At 37.4% G+C, this 26,482-nt stretch overlaps 1 protein-coding gene across 1 annotated transcript; it reads right to left on the reverse strand.

The window, feature by feature from the left end:
- Positions 1 to 476: 476 nt before the first annotated feature.
- cpne8 (copine VIII) lies at positions 477 to 26,482 on the reverse strand. Its single transcript, XM_036575979.1, has 16 exons — positions 26,314 to 26,482; positions 20,347 to 20,423; positions 17,144 to 17,207; positions 16,500 to 16,603; positions 16,216 to 16,320; positions 15,915 to 15,956; positions 15,723 to 15,798; positions 11,693 to 11,746; positions 11,266 to 11,327; positions 9,650 to 9,696; positions 9,071 to 9,252; positions 6,441 to 6,568; positions 5,989 to 6,091; positions 4,089 to 4,146; positions 2,089 to 2,162; positions 477 to 1,997 (listed from the first exon to the last, which is right to left on the reverse strand). Exons 2-16 carry the CDS (start codon positions 20,406 to 20,408, stop codon positions 1,785 to 1,787), a joined length of 1,374 nt encoding a protein of 457 aa, XP_036431872.1. The 5' UTR covers positions 20,409 to 20,423; positions 26,314 to 26,482; the 3' UTR covers positions 477 to 1,784.

Consider the following 26,482-nt stretch of genomic DNA (forward strand, 5'->3'; position numbering starts at 1 on the left):
AAGATACTACAAAGTCTGTTACCAGGGAGCGCATGATTAGCCACATTTTCTCATGTAATAGTCCATAGCAGTATGACATCATGGACACTGAACACATCTACCGTCTACCATCTACAACACTTATTTACTCCACTGATGTCTTTATTAATATGTGGCTGTGTTATCATATCCATGTCATAGTTCAGCTTTAAACCTTAATTAATTTCCTTTCCATCCCTGCAAACACAGCTGCACTGTAAGCTTTATTGCGTCAGCCAACAGGTATGAGAAGTGAACATTTATGAGTCACAAATATGTACTAAAGGCTAAATACTAAGAATATTGATCTCTTAGAGAAGTCACATAGCTGATCTTGTCATTTAAAATGTGCTGGAATCATCTTCATCGGGCATTGCCGAGACCAGGCATGATAAAAGGAAGCAAGGAAAAAATGCCCATTCCATTCCATTATGCTTTAAACTTTGATGTATGTTTAATGCATGTTTTATAAGGATAATACAGTATGTGAGCCAGCATGAGTGGGCGTAAGTTTTAAGCTGACATCCTGTCATGTTGAATAAATGAAGTCCTGAGTTTTATGGCTTTGTGTGGGCTTTTTTTCTGAGCTGGGTTGCTGGGGCAGCTTCCAGCATTCTTCAGAAGTGTTTTATCATTGAGGAGAGTACAGTTTATTATAACTCAGTTCTGATCTCAGACTGTAATTATAATTCTTTTAATGTCAATCTACTAAACATCCAACTGATCTAAAAAAGCAAATTATTGACATTTTTGTCGTATTTAAGGACCACTGATGGTATCTGTGTCAAGGCTAAAAATGGCTTTGTTTGAAGTGTATGGTGCTCATGGGAAAAAGGAAAACATACAAAGGGGAAAGCTAAAGTGTTCCATTTCTACATCAGTCCTTTCTGATCTTGTCAAAAACTGCAATGCCCATGCCATCAAAAGTTCTTGTTCTAAAGAACCTCTCAATTTCATAAGACTAACACATAAATCTCATTGCCGTTTCAGTGTTACACACAGCTCACTTTAAAAGTGCATGCAATGAAATGCCACCATAGCTACAGTAGAATTTCAAGAATATTCAAGGTGGTGTTATTGTGTCAAAGCAGATGCAGGTATGGCACACATGGAGACTGCAGTGTTTCTAATGACACAAAGAACTGAAAGCAGCTACAGATTTGTGTGTAACCAAGAATAAGGCTTGTCTCTCCAGCCCCTGTAAGACTCCAGCAGAAATGCATTGAGGCAGTAGAGTGGAAGAGTCCAGAATATTCAGTAAGATGCACTAAAAGGACAAACTACTCAACAGCTTCTCGGAGACATGCTCACTGTGCCTTCACTGCAGAAAGCCACCACAACCCATTTGTGTGAAACGGCATACAGCTTTAATAACTTGAGTATGCATGAGGTATAAATTATCTGCTTGTATAAATCAAGAAAACTGTAAACATTTTGTTCATTGCTCAGCCTGTAGTCTGAAAGAAAAGAGTGAAAGAGTGGTATGAGACATATGCAGATGGATCAGACTCAATGGTCCAAGCATGTCAGAAACTCCCTAATCATTCGGGGAGATTCCTAAAACCTCATCATAATCAAACATCATCAGCAAAACACCTGTGAGTTCAATGGAGAGAGCTGCCTGCTCCAGACTTCAAGCAGAAGTCAGCTCCCTAAAACCCAGCTACTATATGACGCAGAGTGTAGAAAGTCCAACGTTTGACCCCACTGGACCACTGAAATGATCCTGAGAAAGAGAGTAAACCACCAGAAGGACAACGTCCTACTTAGATTTGAGTCTGTAGTGGGTGTGCTGGGAGTGCCAGTGCTGATAGGGGTTTGGAGGAGTAAAAAGGAGGAGAAAGGTTGGGTTTGATGCCTCTGGTTCTCATGTAGTGCAGAAACTGGTCCGGGATTTCAGCCAAGACGTCCTTGGCCAGACGGGCCATGCTGAGGATGTGGTTCCCCCTGGGGTCAATGTAGTCTCGGAAAGGAACAAACTGGAGGGTGAGGGGGAAAATGTGAACGGGATTATTTTCTACAACAAACACATTTAAGGGGCACAAAAAAGCACACGACACTAGAGCTCACCTGTACAATATCTCTCTCCGCAAACCTTCCTCTGGATGAGATCCTGACTTCATCCCCATCCAGTTCGATCATTTCTGTTGAGCAAATAAAACAGCAAGAGCTGATGAAGTGTTCATCCTGTGGGACCCTGACCACTGCACTATTACCAGGACTATTTGTTGAAACAAAGGTTCATAAATGGTTTTCATTTCGGACGTATGGTTCTAGAAATGCATATGTAATTCAATTGAACCTACATTATGTGGAGGTTCTTCTACATTTTAAAAAGGTTCTTTAGACTTGCATGCCTCATTTACAAAAGTGGTTCTTCAAAGAATCATCCACTGAAAGGTTCTTCAGGGAACAAACACTGGTTATTCTATGGCATCACTCTAAAGAACCCTTTTTTCGGCACCTTTATTTTTCAGAGTGTAAGGTAATACTGAAGAAACAACTGGCTACTTCACAGACAGAGATTTTAGGTCTAAGAGACACAATTGTATGTAAAAGTTTAAACACCACAGTCAAATTACATGTTAAGTTAATTTTTAAGTGAACATTTTTAACATTTTAAAGTTAGTACATTCTCCACAGGGAACACACTTAAATATGGCATTTTCTGCAAAATCTATGTATTTGCTGAGTTTAACATATTGGACAAAATAAAACACAGAATATAAAATATACCATAACTTTTGCACAGGCCACATTTTATGTTTTATTTTTTCAATATGCTAAAATCAGTAAATAAACAGTAATTGTGTATTAAAATGTGCAGAAGTGTGTTGTCTATAGAGGATGTGTTATTAACTTATTTTCACTTAGAAAATCAACGAAACATGTCAAATGACCAGGGAGGCCCACACGTCTGTATCTGAGATGTAAATATATGGCCGGGCTAGAAATAGTCCATAAGACAAAGCACACTCATAAGTTAGACAATGAGCTCTTGGATGTAAACAGTATTGGAAACTAGCAAGTTAACACATTATAACAATCTTTGATTGGTTCTAGGGAGCATCTTTAATTGTATAGAACCTGAACATTATGCAATGAACACTATGCAAGGTTCTTTTAAACTTTTAAAAGGTTCTTCAGACTTACACATCTGATTTAACAAAGTGATCTACTGAAAGATTCTTCAGGGAACCAAATGAGGCTCTTCTAAGGCATTGCTTGAAAGAACCTTTTTGGCACCATTATTTTTTAAGAGTGTAAGACAATACAGAACGAATGACTGGCGGCTTCACAGACTAAGAGATTTTAATTATGCATTCAGTTGTATGCAAATGTTTGAACACCCCCAGTCAAATTACATATTCTGTTGATTTTCTAAGTGAAAATAAGTTATTACATCCTCAACAGGGAACACACTCATATATGGCATTTTCTGCTAATTTTAGAGCACAATATCTATATATTTTCTGAGTTTAACATATTGGAAAAAATAAAGCATACAATGTAAAATGTGCCACATTTTGTTGTTTTTTTTTTCAATATGCTCAGTAAATGAAAAGTAATTGTGCATAGATTATTCTTTTTTTGTTTGTGAAAAATGCTTGAACTTATGGTTGAGGAAAAGTGTGCAAGAATAAGATGAGATGTAAACAGCAAACATAAACTTGAAATATGATAAAAGTGAAATAAATTTGAAATAAAATTGAATAAGGATACATCTGAAAAAAAAAACGGATTTATGTGGCCATAAGGGAAAGCAGGAAGGAAAGATGAAATATGTATTGGCCAAGCTAAGGGATGATTTGGAGGATAAACAAGGATTTCAAAACCCTTTTAGCATGTTCAAAGCAGAAGGAGACTCAGAGGAGAATCTGGCCTGCTTCAGAGCTTCGGAGCAGCAGGCAGCTTTGCTGTTGACTGTATGCTTTTGAACATGCTAAGTCTCTGTGGAAATGGCTTAATAAACATACATATATGTGCACACATTCACGGGCAAACATGCACAGACATGCATGCCCACACACACATACTCTCATTACTGCTGTGGTATCTAATGATCTTACCATCAAATTCAGCTGAGCCAACTCCTACTATTATTATGGACATTGGAAGACAGGATGCCTTTAAACCGAAAACAAATCCAATCACAGCATTACAGGCATAACATAGCATTTGTGAAAAAAACATTAATGGGCAGATTTACTAATGTTTTGTGCTGTCAAAAACTGCATTTTGACTTTAAAAACAGGCTGTCGTGATTTACTAACAAGGCGCACTCGTCCTTTAGTGCCCATAAAAAGATTGGTCACTGCTCTTTTTTTGCTATTTTGTCTCATTGCACATGGTATTATAGGAGTTTCCATCTTAAAGTGCAAAATACTGAGAGAAGATTATTATACTAAAGCACCTTCTCCAATTTACCAAGACTAATACAAAATATTGGCTAACATTGTTGCCACTGTTTGTTCAGAGACAGAGAGAAAAGAGAAATTTCCAAACACTTTTTTACTTATTTTCGATGGAGAAAAAAACATTTCATGCCTAAATGCCTGTCATGCATGTCACATTATTCTTAACATAATAAAGGAAATAAAAAAAATCTAAAACTAAATAATTTTAGAAAAACAATACTTTTAATTGTTATTTGGGGAATATTTTACGGGTTTAAGCTAGATGATGATTTGACAGATTTCTTTTCCAAATGATTAGTAAAAGCACATATTGAAACTTTTTTGCTCTGCGATCAATGTTGTACTGCATGTTGCTAAAAGGTTACACTCAACATCATACAATTCTCAAACAACCTGGATGCACACAGTGAAATTATACAGAGATTGTACAATTTTACATGGTTTACAAACACTCTCGACACAGAACTGAAGTTCAACTCACAAACCAGCCAAAAATGAACACGTGTCTCAAAACAGAGAATCAAAATAATCTCTGACAGAAGGCTCTCAAATGTCTGACATGTTATGTTGAAATAATGCCTTATTTTCTTTCTTTTTTGTTGAAATAATCACATACTTTCTTGAAGAGTCATGACTTTTTTTCTGACATTGTTATTATTTTTTATTCCTAAGTCAAAATCTTGAAAAAAGTCATAGTTTAAACCTGCAACAGAAGGACTGAAAGTCTTTTCTTTTCTCCTACCTGGCTAAAACAGGCTTTCATTTATATAAAAAGCACATGAGCAATACAAACACATGGTTATATTGCTCTAGTCATATGTTAATGACGAAGTTGCATGAATGTTCTTAATAGATAGCCAGTGAATTGGCCACCCCCATCAGCGCCTCTCTTAGTAAATCTGCCATCACAACTAGCGCTTATGCCTAGTACCTTAGTATCTTCTGTTGCATACTAAGCACAGAGATATACTGCAGGGCTCAACTGTGCCACATAATGATATGACCCAAAAGACAAAGCAGACTCATAAGAGTTAGATGATGAGCATTTCTGGGATGTAAACAGTATTGGATGAGACTCTGGCATGCCTACACATTATAAATGACTTATTCTGTGTCAGAGCTTGAAGGCCTTCTCTGTTCCTCAGCCGAAGCCATTCTTGTTTTGAAAATCACATTTCAGTCCCCTAATTGCCAGATGTTTTGAGGGAAAGATAAATGGATGCAATTTATATCCCATTACTATTTTTTATAATTCCTTATGATTCATTTTGTCGTTTTAAATGTTATCCCTGAAGGCACAGATACTTTCTATGAGCAGGAGTGATTTCTAACATAACTCCAATCAACATATTCATCTAGTGCTTTCTACAGCGACGTTATTGTCATTTTCCATTTGAAAAAGCATCAGTACTGCTGACAATCCTGTCAAAAAGCTGCAGTTGACTTAAGCCTTCAGCTTTTACACCTTACAAACCAACTGATCACATTTCACAACATATCACGTCGCTGGCCACAAGAAGCTGACACATTTTCTTTCTTTACAAACGCTTACATTTACGATGGACTCCTTGGTTTGAGCCATATCAGAGATGACTCCATCTGAAATGATGAGGAGGATGAAGTACTCTGAGCCATCCTTCACCAGTGATGCATACCTGAGCCAGAAGACATCACAGCAATATACATATCTCAGTAACCGGTGGAGGAAGAACCATAGCTCTATGTAACTATGCAAAAAGGAAGTGTAGTAACAAGTAGAATCTTAAGGATGAACAAGACATCAATTTGTTATATCTGTCAATGTCTGTCGATTTAAAATATAACACTCATATCTGTTCACAAACACTAACAGCACCTCAGCTAGTGAGAAAAGTCATCAGTGTGCAGCATAGGTAGGTGCAGTCAAAGGCCATGTACGAGTGTGCTGGTGTGTGTACTGAAGAGCAATTACTGGCTTAAGGCAATCAGTGGCTGGTGTCTGTGGTGACCTGTGTTGTGACTCACCTCGCTACATGATTAATAACAGGTGAGAAAAATGTCGGACCGTAGAGTCGAACGCTTTTCAGACTCCGGTAATATGCCTCCAACACTCCTTCAATGCCGCTGCAGTATGGGTTCTCTGGATTCCCATTCTAAATACACACATACAAACGTTTTTACACACTGACATGATGTGACTGTCATACATACTGTTTATCTGATGGCAACAGATTGGTGGTCTACCAGGTCTTGCCTGGTTGGAAGACTCATTTTCTCTATACCTTGTAATAATGTTTTGAACTCCTGTTTTGGAAACCTCTGTTTTTTCACTTATTTTCCTTAGACTTTCTTAGTGCTTTTTCAAGTTCTATCTAATCTCCTGAAAAATTTATTTAATGGCTCTTTTAATTAGAAATTAAATAAATCATGAGGGGTCTTTGACCTTCGCGCAGTACTATAGATTCTGCACAACAGCAGGTTTTGTTTTGACTACTATGTTGCCATATTTTTTTTTTTAAAGATTTTTGAATAATAAAATAACAAAAAGATATTGTAGGTTGGCCCTGGTTTTCTATGGTTTTCCTACAAAGTCAGGAATTTCTTTACTGAAAATGTACAAAAAGACTACTGAAGTTTGTGTACAGAGAATAAGCTCATTAATTAAGAAGTCATGCACATCAATAACAAGCCCAAAAAGAAGCAGTCATCAAGATTTTGGGCACTGCCCGTGTGTTTTCAGGATAGCTTCAGAAGAGTCCTTTACTGCTTTTCCATTTGCTGGTTTGTATGAGACATACTTACAGCAGAGCTACTCACTCAAGTAAGCCCTTAATGCTCAGCTGAGTGCATATGGAGCCAGTGTGAAGCTCTCTGCCCTCAGGTGAGGTATGTTAGCAAACTGTAGCTAGCTCCAGGGGAAGAGGCTAAGGGTGCAGCATCTGGTAAAGACCTATAGGACGAGTACAGACTTCTCTGTATGAAATTAAGTACCATATCTGCTGAGCGGTGTATATGCAGGGGACTGGATGCTCTCCAGTGCAAACTCCATCTTGAGATATGTCAAAGACCGCAGCGCTTTCATATAACTTACATTTCTCTGCTTTTCCAAACATTTCTCATCAAACTCCTTCCTTCCTGCTTATATAAAATCAAGCATTATTTTACTTAATTACATTACTAATTATTTATTGATGAATTAACTTAAAATATCTTGCTTATAATATTTAAATCTAATTCATGTAAGTAGTATTGTATATTAATCAAGCAATTATTTGTATTACAAGTGATTCCAAACTTTTGAACAACTGTGTTTAAACATGCTTTCATTATCGGCAGTGATACACTCTTAAAAACTGAAGTGTTTAGTCTGCATGAAACAGGCAAAAGTTTCCATGGAACTTGCAGTGTTTTTTAGCAAAAAAAATTCTTAGTGAACATTTAGTGAAAAACATCTATGAATTCTGAGGACCTGTTCTTGACCCCACCTCTCCTCGTATGGAGTCCCTCAGGGATCCATTTTAGGTCCGATCTTATTTTCCACATACATATTACCACTATGCCATCATTTTTTGGAAATACAATATCATGTTTTATCATCATCTATCTTACAGTGATGGCTCTGCATTAAAAAGGTTGAACAATTTTCTCTTGGATATCACAGACTAGATGGTGAAGAACCTAAAAAGTTAAATAAAAGTAAAACTTAAAAGTAAGGCAGAAGTTAATCTGTTCTGCTCTCCTGATCTTACCAGTAATTACCTTAACAAACTATGCCACCTGGTGTCTTATGTTAAACTTCAGGTGAAAAAGTTAGGAGTGACCTTTGATTCAGACCTCAGGTTTGAGCTTCACAGTGGTCAAAAACAGCTGTTTTTTAACTCAGAAATATCCATAAGACAAAATCCCTTTTTATCTGTCAGTGAGCTGGAAAAGATGACTCATGCGTTCATCTCATCTTCACGGACTACTATAACTGATTGCTTTTAGGTGTCGGTCACACCCTGTTAGCACAACTAGAACTAGTCCAAAATTCTGCAGCTCGATAACTCGCTAGCACAAAGAAGCATGATGGTATTGCACCAATTTTATCTCTTCATTGGCTTCCAATTCAATTACGAATTCAGTTTAAGTTGTTATTTTTGGGTTTGAAGGCAGTTAATGGGCTGACTCTCAACCACATATTAGACTTCATTCAGTTTCACACACCATTGAGAGAGCTGAGGTCCTCTGATCAGTACCTCCAAGGGAAAAAGAAAAAGCTAAAGAATAATTGGGCTATCTCAGTGGCAGCTCTTAGGCTTTGGAACAGTCTATTGAGATCAGATGTACCTTATTGCCCTTTAAGTCAAAGCTTAAAAAGTATTTGTATTATATAGCTTTTGGAGACAGATGAAGATGTTCTACTTTGTTCTGTGTCTGTTTTTTTTTTATTTTGTCTATTTTGCTTTCTTTTTTTAACATGCCTGTCCTTTTCTTTTTATTCTTTTATGACTACTTCTGTGTAAGGCTCTTTGGTACAACATCAGTTACTTTAAATGTGCTTTAAAAATGACTATTACTAATAAAAATCTCTAAGGGTTTGTTCTTTTGTGATTAGAGACCCCAGAAATGCCTAAGCCTTCTGTAAGAGGTACCATCCATAGTGGATTACTCACCAAGGCAAATTCATGTGATACCCTGCCATCGGGAGGCAGCTTTGCTCCAAATCCCAACGCAGGAAACATCTTATCACTGTCGTAGTCCTGAATGATCTCCCCGACCGCTCTCAGTGCCATGGCATAGGCATTGAGCTGGTACGGGTTCATGTAGTGGAGCGAGGTAGGCTGTGAAGGGTTGCCTGGCCACAAATAGAAAAGGACACAAACAAAGCAAAAGCATGATCCATTGCACTTTAGATAATGAGCACTCGCTTCATGTTTCCCTGACTCACTCAAATGACTGATCTTACATGTGGGCGACGCATTAAAGAAGATGCCTGATTTGATGTCATCTCTATTGTTTTTTTGTCCTGGGTAACTGTTTGTATCACATAGGCTATCAGCATTCTGTTTATAGCAAATACTATGCATCTGAAGTTCGTCTGAGTTGTGGAAAAGTTTGTCTCAGTCTGGTCTGGAAGCATGGCAAAACTACACACAGCGCATTGGGGGTGTATCAAAAAGACTTATCATCACATAAAATCATCAGATGAAAGCATTTAATTATAGCATAATCTTTCAGGAAGATAAGCTCACCATTTGATGCTGTGAAATCGATTGCCACCGTGAAATTAATCTGAGTACTGCAAAAGAATACAAAGTGACAGAATGTATGAGAACCTTTGTTCTTGATAACAGTTAATTAACATAAAATGAGTAATAAGAACTAAAATAGCCTTTTTTGCAAAATAAAAAAAGAAAAAAAGAAAGGGAGGAATTCCATTCCATGAATTCCATATGGATTCACTTTTATGGTCATGCACATGCACTGTACAGAGTTTCAACTTAAAACGTTTCCTTCTTTTGCTACGAGCTGATATAAAAATGCATTATTCATGCATTCTATTTGTGCTAAATTTAGAGAGGTGTTTCACCCTGTGAATACCAAGTATCATCATGGATGTTCGTCCAAATATAATTCTTCTAGTGTTTGTTCTTCTGTTTAAGAAGCAGGTCTTGTGTTATGAATGTTACTCGGTCTCAGAATAGACAATGCTATTTTTAGCTGGGGTTATTACTGCGTCTCTAATGTAGCGTGGCCCCTTGTCAGTGAGTGGACAAGGTAAGGAAGAGAGGGGGGCAGGGCATTTTCCATGCATACTAAAGCCTCCACTGTAGAACAATAGTCATTGCTGGCTGAATGTAATGGACAATTATTGGGTAAAGCACTCTGGTTAGCCATAATCAAACAGACAGAAATCCACTATGTAATACACATACATACAGGACTGTGCAAAAGTCAGAGACCATCTTTCGTTTGTTTAATATCCAGTCAAAATTAAGTAAAGGTTATTTATTTTTTGAGGAAATATTTCTGGGGAGATTACAATTCATTAATCCACTTGCAAAAGGAAGAAAACAAGCGTTCCCAAAACCGGAGTTCGCAAAATGAAAAAACAGTACAGAAAAAATGGGTCTGCTAACAGCCATGTAAGACCTGGTGGACCACCAAAATTTTCACCTTCAGATAAACAGCACTTAAAGCTTTTGTCTTTGAGAGAGAGGATAAAATCAAGTTGCTTCAACTCATGCTTCAGATGTGAAAAAATCCACAGGTGTTTCTGTCCATTCTTCTACTTTGAGAACTCAATGCTACGGGTCTGAAAAATATGTAGCTGCCAAGAAGCTGTTACAGAGAAAAAAGACAAAAAAAGAGAAAACTTGCAAATCAAGCAAAGAATCTGCTGATATTCTCAGAACAATGGGCTGACCACCCCAGAGTCCAGACCTCAACATCACTGAATGTGCTTGGAATTATTTGGATTGTGAGAAGCAGAAAATGCAACCAACTTCTATGACTGAAATTTGGAGGTGTAAAAAATATCCCTGCAGATTTCTTTGAAAAAATGAAAGTCTCTTGAAAAATAACAGCAACTGTACTAAAGATAAAGAGAGGACACAACAAATACTGAATTATATTAGTTATTACGGCAATATATTTAGTTATTGAGGTTTCTGTGTAATTGTATTTTAAATATTCTTTTTTTTTACCATGCTGAAAATTAACATCTTGTATTTCATGCCTCTTTTGAGTAGAAATGAATTAAATGAAGGATGGTCTCTGAACGATACGACTGCATGCACACACACACAGACATACACTCAAAGTTTGTAATTTGCACACGATGACGCCTGACGTTTCTCATGCTCACCCTCCTTTGATATAGTCCAAAAAGGTGACTTCAACGTCTATGAGGCACGACAGCAGTGTCACCTGTTGAGATGAAAGTTTGGTAACACTTCCTATTTACAGCCCTCAAAGACACCATTACACTTTCAATAAGCAATGCATACTTGCATCATAAACATTATATAAATATTCATAACTGCTGTGACGATGTCACTCACTGGGACAAAGAGTGACATATCAGAGGAGAGCTACATGATCATTTATGAATGTTAATACACAGCTTATGAAGGCTTTGTGCATTGCTTATGAAGATATAATGTAGGACCTTCAATAAGAAGTCTTACCAATAATGACATTTGTTAGAACATGCGTGCGTTCTGCCTTCATCCTCAACCTTTCACTCTTCTTTGAAAGAATAAAGTGTAAGCACATTTTGAGAATGTACTCACAGTTCCTGAATTGAGGTATTTCTTCTTCTTCTTCTTTTTCTTCATGTTTAGTACCTGAAGAGAAACACCTGCTGTTCACTCCACAGGGATTTATTGAGCAGAACAAGAATTTGTCATCTGACTCAAACTAATAAAGGCTAGGGAGCATGAACGTGGTGACACGAAATTGAAAAGCAATGAGCAGATGCTGCAAAAGCTGATGGCTGGCATAAATCGTTAAAAGCAATATTGGATAAATCTCCTCCCACAGATTGACGGGTCACTGAGAGACCAACGGTTTGTCCTTGTGGCACAAAGTGCCCTTGACCCTGAAGTATTCAGCAGACTAGCGCATGCACTGGGAGCTTATCGTCTGTGGGTGAAACAGATTTATGGTCTAGCCAGACGGTGCTCATAAAGAATTCTGAAACAACAGCTGAGGTGCCACAAGGAGGCAATCAGTCACGACAAGTGATAAGGTGGAAGAGAGAATAGGACAGAATGAAAGCGAGAAACAAAGAAAGATTTTTTCCTCTGGCGACCAAAACAACAGTATGGTAAATTGTTATCAGTCTATCAGCCACAATGACCCCTAAAGCAGGAGTTCAGCTAAAAGTCAAATTTATACAATTTTCTTTAGTTTTGCACTAGAGCTACAGGCTAATGTAGCTATCAAGTAATGATTAATATTGTGTAAAATACATGTGCTGAATCTTGTCTCAAGCATTATTGTGCTGTTAAGTAATCTCAGCTTGCTTATGTAGTTTCTGATGGTGTATGCATTGCTTATGAAGATATAAAAAACAATAAAAACAGACAAATGCACAGATTATAGGCTACAGGCTAGCTGAAGCAAATGTTTTCAACCATGCAACATTTTATAGAAGTATGTCACGCAGTGTCAGAAACCACATAAGCAAGTCTGTTTAAGATTATTTAATGCTGAATTTTGTGTAATTGTGTAAATGTGTAATTGCACACAACATGCAGAAGAATATTTGAAGAGTTCATTTGCAAAAAAATTATCTTCATTTTTAAACCTCTTAAAATCCTAAGGCTGAATGTCAAATGGCTCAGGGTTTAGCGTTCAGAATGCACTATGCATTAAGAACAACTCAGCTCATTCAGCCAGCTCATTTTATAAAGGATGGTGTTAATTATTTTTTGCAAATGAACTCTTCATTTTGTAACATCAGTTGTGCTTCAGATCTCTTCTCTGGAAGAGAAGAGGACGAATCTGATGATTGTGAGTAGGTTCAAAAGAGAATTCAAACAGAACTCAGTTAAAATTTGGTGAAGTATGTGTCTTCAGAGGATGTGAGTTATTTACTATTGTCATCATATCTTCATCAGCATGATCATACTTTTCTTCAAAGTCATATGACATGTTTGAAAAACTCCCATCAAATCCAACCCAATGCCAATGATTTTTAAATTATTATTTCAGGCTTTACAGGGTGACTTGCAACAGCGCATGCAAACCATATTTTTTGTATGTTTTATTCCTCCAGAAGCAGTAACGCTAATTCTTTTAGTTTTAACAAAAACATCTTACATAGTGCAGCTTAAACAGCTTGACACATTTTGAGGCAAGTGTGTGATGATCTAAGCTCGTGGTTTGTACAGTGCTAACTGGTAGCATTCCATTACTTGTTAGCTACATTAGTGTCATAGTGTAAAACCAAAGAAGCAAACTTAATGTAGATTTGATTTTTAGCCAAGTTTTAAACACATGGATAAAAAAGCAGCCCAGGGTGGACGTCATGTTTACCCACAGGCAAGTACCATTTCTTATTCCAAGCCAATGTGAGCCATTTTTCAGAATCAAACACTCATGTGCATCTAAACCAAGGATGGTGTGCTTTCTCTCTCCCTCTGTGCCTGTCTGTATGTCTGTGTGTGTGTGTGTGTGTGTGTGTGTGAGACTGATATGGAAAGCCAGAGAGAAAAGTTACAGCAGTAAAGTAAAGTCTGTGTTTATATATAGGGGAAAAGCCCCTAATAAGCCCTCCAAAGTAAACATAATTTTCACATGGATTTTTTTTTTGTTTTTAGCATCATATAGAGAAGTGAAAGATCTCTCTTTTAGCATTATCAAGTTTTATATGATTTATTTAAAATATAATGGAAGAAAAGAAAAGAAGAAAAATCTGGAAAGGGCTTAGAAAGGCCCCTTATACCATTTAAGCCTGCTTGCATTCCTAATAAACCCAGGCATTGTTTTATTTCAGTAAAAATTATTATTTTAAATATTAATTAAATATTAATTAAAAAGATTTAAACTGGGAATTATTATTTATAAAAAATATTCAACATTTTATGCATTAAAGTTTGGGCTATTCCAACTATTCGGCTATCCATCAATGACTAGTATCATTCAAACTCTACAAACACATACCATAGAAATGAGTCAGTGCGCTTATTGAGGCCCACAGAGTCAAGCAGGATTTTCTAATTACACATAAAAATAAAAAAAAAATTTCATTGATTGCCTAAGTTATAAAAAAAAGAAACATACATTTACATTTTAAAGTTGAAGTAATTAACAAGGTTAGGCTATGACAGTGTTCCAGTTAAAACACTGGACACTGGAACTATGACAGTGTTCCATTTAAAAAACACAAAACAGATATTTTATGATAATATTGTATATAAGGAGTTCTTGATAAGAATAACTGCTGACATGTAATGGGAAACTCATATTTATTTCTGTAATAAATGTGGTATTAATAATAATATACAATTGACAATTCTTGGATGTGTAAAGGCACTTCCAACAATATAAATTATAAAAAAATCATAATAAGTGGTCTATAATGCTTTTTGGAATGAAATCTTACATATAATGATTTAATAAACATACTGGAATGTTTACAGACCACTATGATGAGTTTTTGAATGTTTCTTTTTCAGTAGGAGCCCAAACTGTCTAGACTGCTTATTGGTCATTTGCTGTTTAGCTGTTAACTCAGAGAAGCTCTCTTTTGAAATTGGAAGTAACCAGGGCTGAATGATATGTAAAAAATATTGAATAGCGATTTTTCTGTCCAACACTGTAACTGTGATTTAAATTGTGATTATATTACATAAATTAGCATCCAGGCCTATTTCTTTGGCCTTGAACTCAAGCATTTCCATTTTTTCTTGCTTTAGACTTGGATGCTGAATAGTGTGCCAACTGCCTGTTAGTTTTGGTTGTGATGTCACTGCATATGGGTGCTTCTGATTGGTCTAATTCATCTACAGGGTGTTCACAAGTTCCATGTTATTGGCTTAAATTTCTCAATTTTCCCTATTTTTAAGACATTGTAATAATGTAGGTTATAAATATTTTTTTAAGACATTGTAATAATGTGGGCTATAAATATTTGTAAGACATTGTAATACTGTAGGCTATAAATAAAATTTAAGGTCTTGTGATTTGAAAAAAATGCACTCTTTCAAGCTGCAAATGTTACATAAAATAATTAATCTTTCAGCCTTAGAAGTAACACATCTAAACCACACAAGTATCTTAAGATAAACAAAGAAATGGCTCAAAACTAATATGCCTAGTAGCTTTTTTAAGTACATTAACATCTTTATCAATAAAATGCAAGTGGGCTTATATGGTACATGGGTTTACTGGAGGCTTTTCACCTATATACTTGTATTTACCTTGTATTTACACCCACTGTCCATTTTATCAGGTCCTACTCTAGCAACACTGCTGTGTCTGATCCACTCATACCAGTGCAACACACACCATGCCAGTCTGGCTGCAGTGCCACCACTCATGTAATACCTGCTCTGTGGTGGTCCTGTAGAGGTCCTGACCATTGATGAACAGGGTAAAAGAGGGCTAACAAATTATACTGAGAAACAGACTATGGTCTGCAACTGTAGAACTACAAAATGCACCTCTATGATAAGCTGACTTGATAAAAAGGACCATGAGTGTAAATACAATGAAGCTACATCTAATAAAGAGGCCAGTGAGTGTAGACAAATGTGTGTGTGCCCCTCACGGTACATATGAGAGTCTCTGTAGACATTAAAGAATGTGACTCACCTCCCACACATTGAACTGAGATTGGCCTTTAGACAGCTCCCTATAGCTAGTCTTGAACTCTCCAATGTAGTCATGCCTATGGAAATAAGCACATTAGCATATTATCGTTTCATCTTTGATTATGCATATTAGAGCATGTGCATTTTCATTGAAATGTTGTATTATGAGAAAAAAAATTCTTAATCTCCTTACCCTCCATCCCTGTCCCAGTCATACACTTCAATCTTTATTGCTCTGTAAAAAAATATGAATATATATAATTGTGTAGTAAATTATGCAATGGGGTAATTACATTTAAATCATTATTTAATGTAAATCAAATGTATTTAAACTGATAATAATAATTCAAATTGTAAGGCTATAAGTTCTCTAAGGGCATTTACAGAATCACTATCTAACATCAATAGCTATTTATACCAAAATGTATTCTTGACCATGAAAGAGCATGTGTTTTGCAGTAAATATGGGTTAGCTTTTAGAATAGTGAACTCACCTGTCATAGTCTCCGTTGCACAGGGCTCTGACTGGGATTTTGAAGGCCTGCCACACAGGGTCCAGAGTGTTCTTTACCACTTCAGTCTTATGGCAAATGGTGTATCTGTTCAATTTCAGACAGAAGAGTAACTCACAAACTTTTCTGTAGGGCTGAACATCAAAGATTAACACTTCGTCTATCCCAATTCTAACCCAGACAAAGCTGGAGAAGATCATTCAGATTAATCACTGCATGTTAAGACTGTTGGAGGAGCTCGTGAAAAAATAGTTGTTGAAACTCACGTTCCATCTTCATTGCTGCGATAAAAGATGAGGAAAGGGTCGGACTTGCCAAAGAAATCCTTCTTGTCCAGTTTGTTTCCACAAAACTGCAGCAATACTGACTCCTAACATAAAGAACATAAACAGCTGTAGAGTGTCCCTAGGCCCTGCCTCTCTCAGCATGTGTGTGAGTGTGTTTGTGTGCATTCAAGCATGTTGTGCATTCATTATTCAACAGGAAACTGTTTTATAGAAACCACAGAGGCACAGACCAGTACATTACAGTTGTGAAGAGAACTAAGAACAGAAAGAAGATGAAAAAGTAGATAAAGTAGATAAAGAAGAAGAAGACGAAGGAAGAGGATGAGTAGATGGAGTAGCAGAAAGTGGAGACAAAGAAGTAGAAGAAGAAGAAGAAGAATGAGGTGGAGGGGAGAAGTAGAATGAGGATTAAAAGGATGGGGGAGGAGGAGGAGCAAAAGAAGATGTAGAAGAAGAAGAAGAAGAAGAAGGTGGAGGTGGAGAGGTAGAAAGAGAAGGAAAAGCAGGGGAGGAGGAAGAGCCAGAGGGGAATGAGAAGATAAAGAAGAAGAAGAAGAAGAAGAAGTAGAAGAAGAAGAAGAAAGACAACAAACACAAAGTAAATGAAAAGAGGGATAACTCACTCTGCAATTTCCAAGTTCTTCTGCTTTTACGATGATGGTTCCACAGTTTTTACCAGGAATGCCCCTATAAAACATTTCAGTGTACCAGTAAGTATTCTAGTAACACTCCAACATGGAGTGGAATCAAAATGTCTTGAGAAGCATTAATAACACAGACATCATGTTCTTTCCCAAGAAACCATCACTTACACTGTTCTACTCAAATGTAGAACACAATGTAATACTTGGTCAATACTGTGCTCTATTGCTGACCACAGGCTGAATACTTGAGAGACTGGTGACAAAACCTCAGCTGAATAGAATGATGAAAGGATCATGAAGACCATACACCAAGAGACAAACTGATGCCTTAGTTATGCTGTGCCTTGAGTGGTTGTTTTTAATTTCGCTAAGTAGCTCTGTGTAATGTCATATGGGTGATGAAATGGATGTAGACAGAAATCGATGGATAATTGAAGCAAGTCCTTTAATCTGGTTTGAATGTGCACAAGCCCCTTTGGTGCAGGGAGAGAGGCACTCTTCTAAATTAACTCACAACACACGTACAGCATTCAGCCCTCTTGAGAAGGAGAGAAAGGGAGAGAGAGAGAGAGAAAGAGAGAGAGGGAGGGAGAGAGAGAGAAGGGGGAAAGAGAGCAGAGGAAAGCAGTGTTGACTCCTCTTGACTTTAGTGGTTGTGATGCAGAATTACTGAGCAGTCAAGGCCGATGTGGTTTACCTTAATATCAAACATACAGTTAAAGGGGCACACCACACCAACTGCAGTACATACTGAAAAACGAAGTGCCAAAGGGGTTCTTTGGAGCGACACCAAAGAAGAACCACTTTTATTTCTCTAAAGAACCTTTCAACATATGGTTCTTTAAAGAGCCATTTCTGTAAATGAGATGTGTGAGAGTGAAGAACGTTTTTAAAGTTTAAAGACCTTCACATAATGTATGGGCTCTATAACAAAATGTATAGAACCTTTACATTACATGGAGGTTCTTTAAACTTTAAAAGGTTTACCTCAGTATCTACTGAAAGGTTTTCTAGGGAACCAAAAGTGGTTCTGCTATGATGTTGCACCAAAGAACCCTTATTGCACCTTTATTTTAAATAGTCTGTGTAGTTTGTAAGAATATTTTTAGGTTGAATGAATGGTGAATATTCAAAATATGTTAAATGAAAAAGTGCTTATCAGCTGGACTTGTGAACCAATATGTTCAGATCATGTATGGTTAAGTATCATATGAGTAAGGCCCAATCCCATTTCTTATTTTTACCCTTGCCCTTTGGTACTGAGTTACAAGGGGCAGTGGTTGAATCTTACCCTACGAAATGGGACAACTCTCAAATAAAGAAGAACATTACTTCATTAACAGGCTAATAGCGCTGCTCTGTAGGCAGCCCTGCAAGCCTGCAGTGATAGCAGAGGAGGGTAAAGTTCAGCAACCTCTACATTTAGGGAATCATATGCCTTCAAAAACGGGAATGCGATAATTATTTATTATCGCCCACTGCTAATTCTTCAGTGATATGAAGCTGAAGTCGGCTTTTCACCAGCTTCTCATTCTAATGTTCCCGTTACACCTTAAATGGTGCAGCAGTTACATTCTGGCACTTCAGGCGACAGTATTGCTGGACTGTTTAAGGTGGAACAAGACATTTAGCTAGCTAGCTAGCGAGGCATTAGCATACTATTGTCGATTTTTTATGCTTATTATGAAGAAAAAGACCAAAATACATTGAAACGACATTAAACTAAGATACAATGGTTATCAAAATTTTTAACTGAGAAAATACTCTCACATTAGTGTTTTTTTTTGGTTGCTCGTGCAGCCATCTTACTGTTTTTTTTTCTCATAACACTCTATTTGGAGTGTGTCTCTATAAAAACCTCCGTAACACACGCCCTACCCCTCTATCTCAACAAAAATCAGGACACCCTACCCCTAGACAAGAACTCTCAAAGTAGAGGCCTAAGTGGTAGGGACCAGGGGTGAAATGGGATTGGGCCAATGTATATCTTAGTGAATGAATGAATGAATGAATCATATATGGACCATTCTACTGACTTAGTTCAAACGAGGTCTCACAGATTAAAATATAACTAAAAAGAACAATTAAGTATTTAGACCTTAGATATTTACAAGGATTATGTTGTGATCTATTTAAATACAAGGCATTTAATATTTTGATAAGTTAAACAGATACAAAGGCATCATTTATAGAGTACTTTTTGTTGTAACATGACTGTCCCAAACTCTACATTTGAACCTGTGAAAATAATATTTAGACATTTTTGTCATTTTTTTTCAATGTTGTTTATCAAAAGACATTTTTGAAAGTTGAAAGACTGAGAATTATCATGATTTGAATTTTTAAATAAAAACTTGCTATCCCATGTTTTCATGTCACTACCATAACACAAAGAGTCCATAGGTGGAGCCTTATTTTAGCCACACCTTTGCATTTTAGAGCAGGAAGTGAGACTGCATCCCTGTCTGGCCATATGGTGAGCAATTAGATCTCATTGTTATGAAGAAAATGTGTCTCAGAGTCTGAAAATCAGTGTGGAACATTAATAGCTGTCACTAGAGAAACACATATTTTCTGCAATTAAGTAAACTTTTTCGTGTTTTAATGAAAAATAGCATTTTATATACTCTGATTTTGAACCAATTCGGTAGAATGATCCATATTTCTATAATGATCCACAGTGCTGGTGTGCATTCAGGTTTGACTGAGTGAATGAACAGGTGATTCTGACAGAGCAGAATGACTGAGTGACTATTAATAAATTAACATGTTAAGGCTTTGCAGAATGAATGAATCTATGTGTTCAAAGAGTATTCTAGGTGCTGCTGAATGAAGCCTTCCCAGTTATATAATGTTCTGGGAGAGGCACACTGTTACATCATCATGTAGCAGTGCCCAATGTGCCACTGTACACTAAACCATAATTCATTCATGTATATAGACACACAGTGCCTTAGGAACACACACACCCACACACACACACACACTCAGGCATACAGAATATGTACGTACACTCCAATGCATCACTTCATGCATGAACATGTAAACATACAAACTGGAATTAGGACATTCATTTGTTATCAAAATTGATGTGCAAAACACTGTTAGACTAGTATTGGCTCATTGCTTTTAGAGTAGAGAAGGAATTACAGTGGTGGAAAAAACTCAACAGCCTTACTCACATGAGGGGTCTCTCCATACGACTACCTGGAGAACCAACCACCTCTCCCAGAGTACAGTACATCTGGCCCAAGAAGTCCTAAAAACATAAACACATATACATTTTTTTAACAAAGTCAAGACATTGTCATGTATATATACAGTACTGTGCAAAAGTCAGAGATCATCATTTATTTTCCAATCAAAACGGCCATTTTCAGTCACTGCTGAAGCCTCAAGCCTCAACAACTAAACATAATATCAGAATTTTCAGTATTTTTTGCGTCCACTCTGCTTCTCATGATCCAAATAATTCCAAACACATTCAGTGATGCTGAGGTCTGGACTGAACACCAGCAGCTTCTTTGTTTGATTTGCACATTTTCTACTTTTTTTCTCTATTCTCTGTAACGGCTTCTTGACAGCTACACATCCTTTCAGACTTAGTGCTGAGTTGTCTTCTCACAGTGGACGGATGGACAGAAAGATCTGGGGTAAGAGTGGGGCTTGATTTTCTGCTCTCTCTCAAAGATGAAAGCTTTAAGTACTGTTTATCTGATGGGGACAGATTTGGGGCTCCCGGTTGTTAGGAGTCCCAGTTTCTCTACATCTTTTCATCATTTTTTAGACTCTAGTTTTGGAAACTCCTGTTTACAAATATTTTACTTTGGTTTTCTCCTTATTTATGTAAGTGGATTATGTTCTACCTAATACTTACTGCTTATTGGCTGTTTTGAATAAATAAAGGGTGGTCTCCGACTTCATACACACACACACACCAAAAAAAAAATATATATATATATATATATATATATACATATATATATATATACATATATATATATATATATACACCTAACCTCAGTAACCTAAGTCACCTTAACCTTAGTAACCAAAAATAAATAAGTAAATAGTTTTAAAGGTAGGACACACACAAAGGCAAATATAATATCATAGATGTTTTTCTATTGTATATATTACATGTCAGCATTACAAGAGTTTGCACAGGAATACACATTAGAATATGTGTGTTTGTGTGTGTGTGTGTGTGTGTGTGTGTGTGTGTGTGTGTGATACATGCGAAGTCTCCAGAGAAGGATGTCATGGCTGATCTGGTCACCCAACAGCTCAGAAAAACAATTTGTCAGAAGTTCTCAGTCCACAGACCAGCTAGATTTGTGCTCCCCAGGGTTGGATCTGTTTAAAGAATGTTTATTCCATGCTCCTACAACCAATCTCATGACAGGATCAACAGTTTTTCCTAAATTCCTTCATCCTAATTTCCAGCTAATCATTTGCTTCTCCCAGGAAACAGGGCTGATTTCAGGCTCTGTCTGCTAGTCTCAGAAACAGAAACTGAGCAAACAATTCAAAGGCATTTTTAAGGTTTATCCAAGCTTGTACATTCAGGGGCTGCCAGTCCCATACACTATTGCACTCAGTGGCTAGCATTTACAGGCCATGCCACTGGTCAGTTCAAATGTACAAAGCAACAAAGGTTTGACATCAGCTTGTAATAGCCTTGGTGCCAAGATGTACTACCACTCTGTTTTTTGTGCTGTAAGCAGACAGCTACTAAAATGAATAGGACGGCTAATCTGTCAGCAGTTATATTTTAATCTGTTCACCAACCCACCACAGTACACAGCACGTCTTACATTAAAATGCCAGCAGCCTCAACCTCTCCACTTGTTGACGATGTCTTTGATTTAAGGTAGGGTTAGTGATTTTTTTAAGTCAGAGTGGCTTTTGGAATTTTTGTTGAAATTAATCTCATATTCTGGCTGCAGCATATATCTATTATTACAAATATAACCCCCCCACACCCCCCAAAAAATCTGTGGTTGCGGCAAGCTCTATGAAAAGAAGGAAAAAACAATGATGTGGACCACCAACATTCAACCAATCAGGACAAAGAGGCTTATCTACCTGCTTGTAAATCATGTTTCATGTCCACAGCACATAGTGGGCAGTGACAGCATAAACCTTATAGCCAGCTGCAAATCTGTGTTCTGATTAACTCCTTAAACTCCACCAGCAGACCCAAAGTTTTATTATACAAATATATAACCTAAGAACATAAGAGCTCAACTAGTTTGCATTGATGTCCGTGTAGTTACTGAATAATAAGCCTTAGTATGTAATAAGTCTGGGATTTAAGTCAGGGGTTAAACTGTGGTCCTGGAGGGCCGGCATCCAGCACAGTTTGGAGGTTTCTCTGCTCAAACACACCCACTAAACCTGGCAGTTAACAGATGAGTTTAATCAGGTGTGTTTAAGCAGATAAATCAACTGTGCTGGACACCAGCCCTCCAGGACTAGAGTTGTGGACCCCTGGGTTAAACCACTAGTGACAGCTGGTTAGTTCTTAAAAGAAGTAATGGCAGAGAAAACAACACCACAACTGCCAACTGCATGTCACACTATATGAGGTGTTGCAATTAAAATCTTGGCCATATTCCATGGCAGACTGTGAGATATCAGTCATGCTGCAGTTCAGATTATACAATAAAGATTTTCTAGCAACAGATCAACAATGCAAGAAATTGATGAAGAAGGAGAGTTTTGAGCAGATCATTGCAGGGGAAAACAGGGGAACCTGGAATGCCCATTCTCTAAAGTGAGCTTAAAGGGGAACTCCACAGATTTTTCAAAAATTCTTCATAATTAAATGCTTGAAATGTAGTCAAAGTCAGAGTGGTTTGGTGTGAAATGCTCTGTTCTAGAGAAACTTATTGTGTCAGAACTGTTCACAGTGGTGGTGACAGGAACCAGACGTCTGAAGAGTTTACTGATATGGTTAAATATATGTTCTCTGATGTCTGACACATTGTTTTATGATAGTTTTGTGATAAAGTTTCAGCTTAAAATGTATTTTATTCCTTTTTTTTATTTTATCTATCCATGGCGGAGAGATACATGCAGGGCATCAAAAGGTAAAATAGTACCCAAAGAAAACTTATTTTGTCAGATTTTGTACTATTTTACCATCACCAACATTCCATATAAAAACTCAGAAGACATGTGTAGGTTCACTGGTGGTTTTGAATAGTTAATAAAATGGCTACATTTGTGTTGTAGACATTGGGACCCCTGGTTCCTATCAACACCACTGTAAAGAAATTAGAGTCTGTAAGTTTCTCTACAATGAGCCTTTTCAGGTCAAACCACTCTGAATGATGCTGTTTACATTTCAAGGACTGAATTATTCAGAAATTTTGAAAAATTCCCCTTTAAGGTCAGGTGGCTATCTCTTCTGTACATTACACAGTTGGCTAAGCCATTTCAAGGCAGGTGACTCTATATGTGAACTGAGGTCTGGGTCAGTCTGAAGTATGCCAGCTAATATATAAGTTCTGAATAAGTTTTTACCTTCATTTATCACCTTCACTCTCGCTCTCTCGCACACTGACACACACACAAACACTATTCTATGCCGTTCCCTACTGCTTGTTTTTAGATGTGCGTCATAGCAGCAGACACATAGATCAAAATTTTTGACACTGCTATAGCTCTCATAGGCTGTCTTTGGTTGCAGGAGTACTAAATCGGCTGCTTAAGGAACACATCATATTATATGTTTAAAAACAGCGATTTTAAGCCATGGCTAAAGAATTCTTTCACGATTTGTAATTTTTTTTGTGTGAGACCGTCACGATTTTTTCATCATGATGAAAATCGCACAGCAAAAAACTGCCATTACACTGCCAAATAAACCATGATATGAAAATGAAAATAAAAGAATATGAATGATCTTCAGCTCCAAACCTTGAGTGGTATTCAGCTCCATACCTTGAATCCAATTTCCAGTCCTGGACTTTGTAATCACTAGTAGTCAGTTTAAGCCCCTGTTCACACCTGGCCTTAAGTGCAGGTGTGAACATGGTCCAAGGTGTCTTGGAGATGCTGTGTGATCTGATCACTCAAACCACCTTCAGAGGTGGTCAGGGACGTAAAACAGCCACACAACATTTGTAGTGTGAACACTAAAACATCCTGATGTGTCCCTGAAAACATCGAATGATCCACCTTAATCAGTTGTGTCATCATAGCAGAGAGGAGAGGTGTGTAGTTTTTTCTTCGTCTTCTTCCCCATTTGTTTATAAGTTACGTTAGCTGTCCATGTGGCTGTTTGTGCAGCCCATACATGTACACAAACAAGGACATAGACTCAAAGCAATTTGTTGTCTGAAAACAAACACAGTGACAGACTATCCTGTGATACACTTCCTCTAGTCACAAAATCTGATCGTAAGTGGTCACAGGGAAATGCCACGTGTAAACGGCTATACTTCTCTATGTTTACTTGTGATCAGATCGCTTGATTGTATAATGACTGTATAATCAGGAATATACAGGGCGTAAGTCATAATACAGGGTTTGGTTTCTATATCCAACCTCTAGTGCAGAGAACTAAACTGACCATAAGAACTAAACTTCCCACAGTGCATAGCAAAGATGAGAAAGACATGTTTATGATTCTGTTTGTCAATCACATGGCTACAGAAGCAGCAGTTAGATTACCAAGTCCTGCTCTTCACTTATCATACAATGTAACACAAGTGTGCTGTTTACCAAAAGACTTGATGAGGTTGAGTGACGTTCTGTCAGATAATGGCAATCACACTCAGGCAGAAGCAGCCTACATCCCTCAGTTGCCAAGGGTCTGTTAACAGTCTGTGTTTGTTTTGTCCTATAGCACCTTAAGCCAAAGCATCGCATGACAAAAAAGAGCTGTTTTCTTCTTGTCAGTGACAAATGAGGAGATGATGAAAAAGGAAATCTTTCTTGATCATTTTTAGGTGCATTCGGAGATATTATGTGACCTCTATTTGTGACCCTATCAAGTGAAGGGATCTTCTGCACATTTCATTTACAGCCAATGACTGCACAGTCTTTGTCATTGACAAATGAACACACAATCTCTCACTCACTCATACAGATATTGCACTGATATATATATATATATATATGCTCTCCACAAATAGCCATGAGCAAAAATTGCATATCCTTGCATATCGATATCCAACCTTTATTTGAAGTACAATGACTGAAAAAAACAAAACTAAATCTGATTAGAAAATAAATATTTTTCTCAAATCTGCGTGTGCAATTGTTTACACCCCTTCATTTAATACTTTGTGCAGCCTCCCTTTGCAAAGATAACAGCTCTGAGTCTTCTCCTAAAATGCTTACTGAGACTTGAGAACACAGGGCAAGTGATCTGAGACCATTCCTCTCAGATTCTGAGGTCCACGCTGTGGACTCTCCTCTTCAGCTTATCCCTCAGATTTTCTGTATTGGTGAGTGTGTTGATCCTTGACAGCAGAGGTTTCTTCTGGCAACCCCCCAAACAACTTGTGGTTATATAGGTGGTTATATTGTGGATTGGCAGACATTCTGACCCGAAGACCGAACTAATTTCTGCAATTTCCCATCTGTGATCCTTGCAGATTCTTTGTCCACTCAAACCATCCTCCTCACTGTGTGTGGGGTCAGTACAGATATACATCCTTCTCCCAGCAGATTCTTAACATGTCCAGTTGGTTTAAGCTTCTTAACTATTGCTCTGATACTGGAAATGTTCAACTATTCAGCTATTTTCATGTAGCCACTTCCTGATTTGTGCAGCTCAACAACCTTTTGTTGCACATCACTGCTGTTTTATCTCATATATATTCCCTAGTGAAACAGAAAGTCATTGCTGACCATTTAAGTGTTCCTAATAACTCGGGCGAACTTAAAACATAAAATATAAATGGGAATATGCTTCAGTTAGATTTTACTCTTAAGAATTTCTAGTGGTTCCAACAATTGTGGCACACATAGATTTAAGAAAAATAATTATTTCATGACAAGATTTTGTTTTCCTTATACCTTAAATAAAGGTTAGATTTTTGGGCCAAATATTTGCCAATATTTGTGGAGCACACTGTATATATATATACACACGAACTCTTGCGATTTATAAGCCACCATCACTCACTTACATGTTTGGACAGGTTTTCGCTCTTTGAGTCGAGGTCGTACCTGGAGGGGAAGATAAGAAACTCAGTTAAGTCTGGAACATTCTCACCCAGTCCACCAGCATCACACACAGCACTCTCCCCCTCAGCTACTGTCAGCGCACTCACTCCCTGTGCCCAACACAAGCTCTGT

Source organism: Colossoma macropomum, unplaced genomic scaffold, assembly GCF_904425465.1.
Source record: "Colossoma macropomum unplaced genomic scaffold, Colossoma_macropomum, whole genome shotgun sequence".
NCBI classification, from domain to species: Eukaryota; Metazoa; Chordata; class Actinopteri; order Characiformes; family Serrasalmidae; genus Colossoma; species Colossoma macropomum.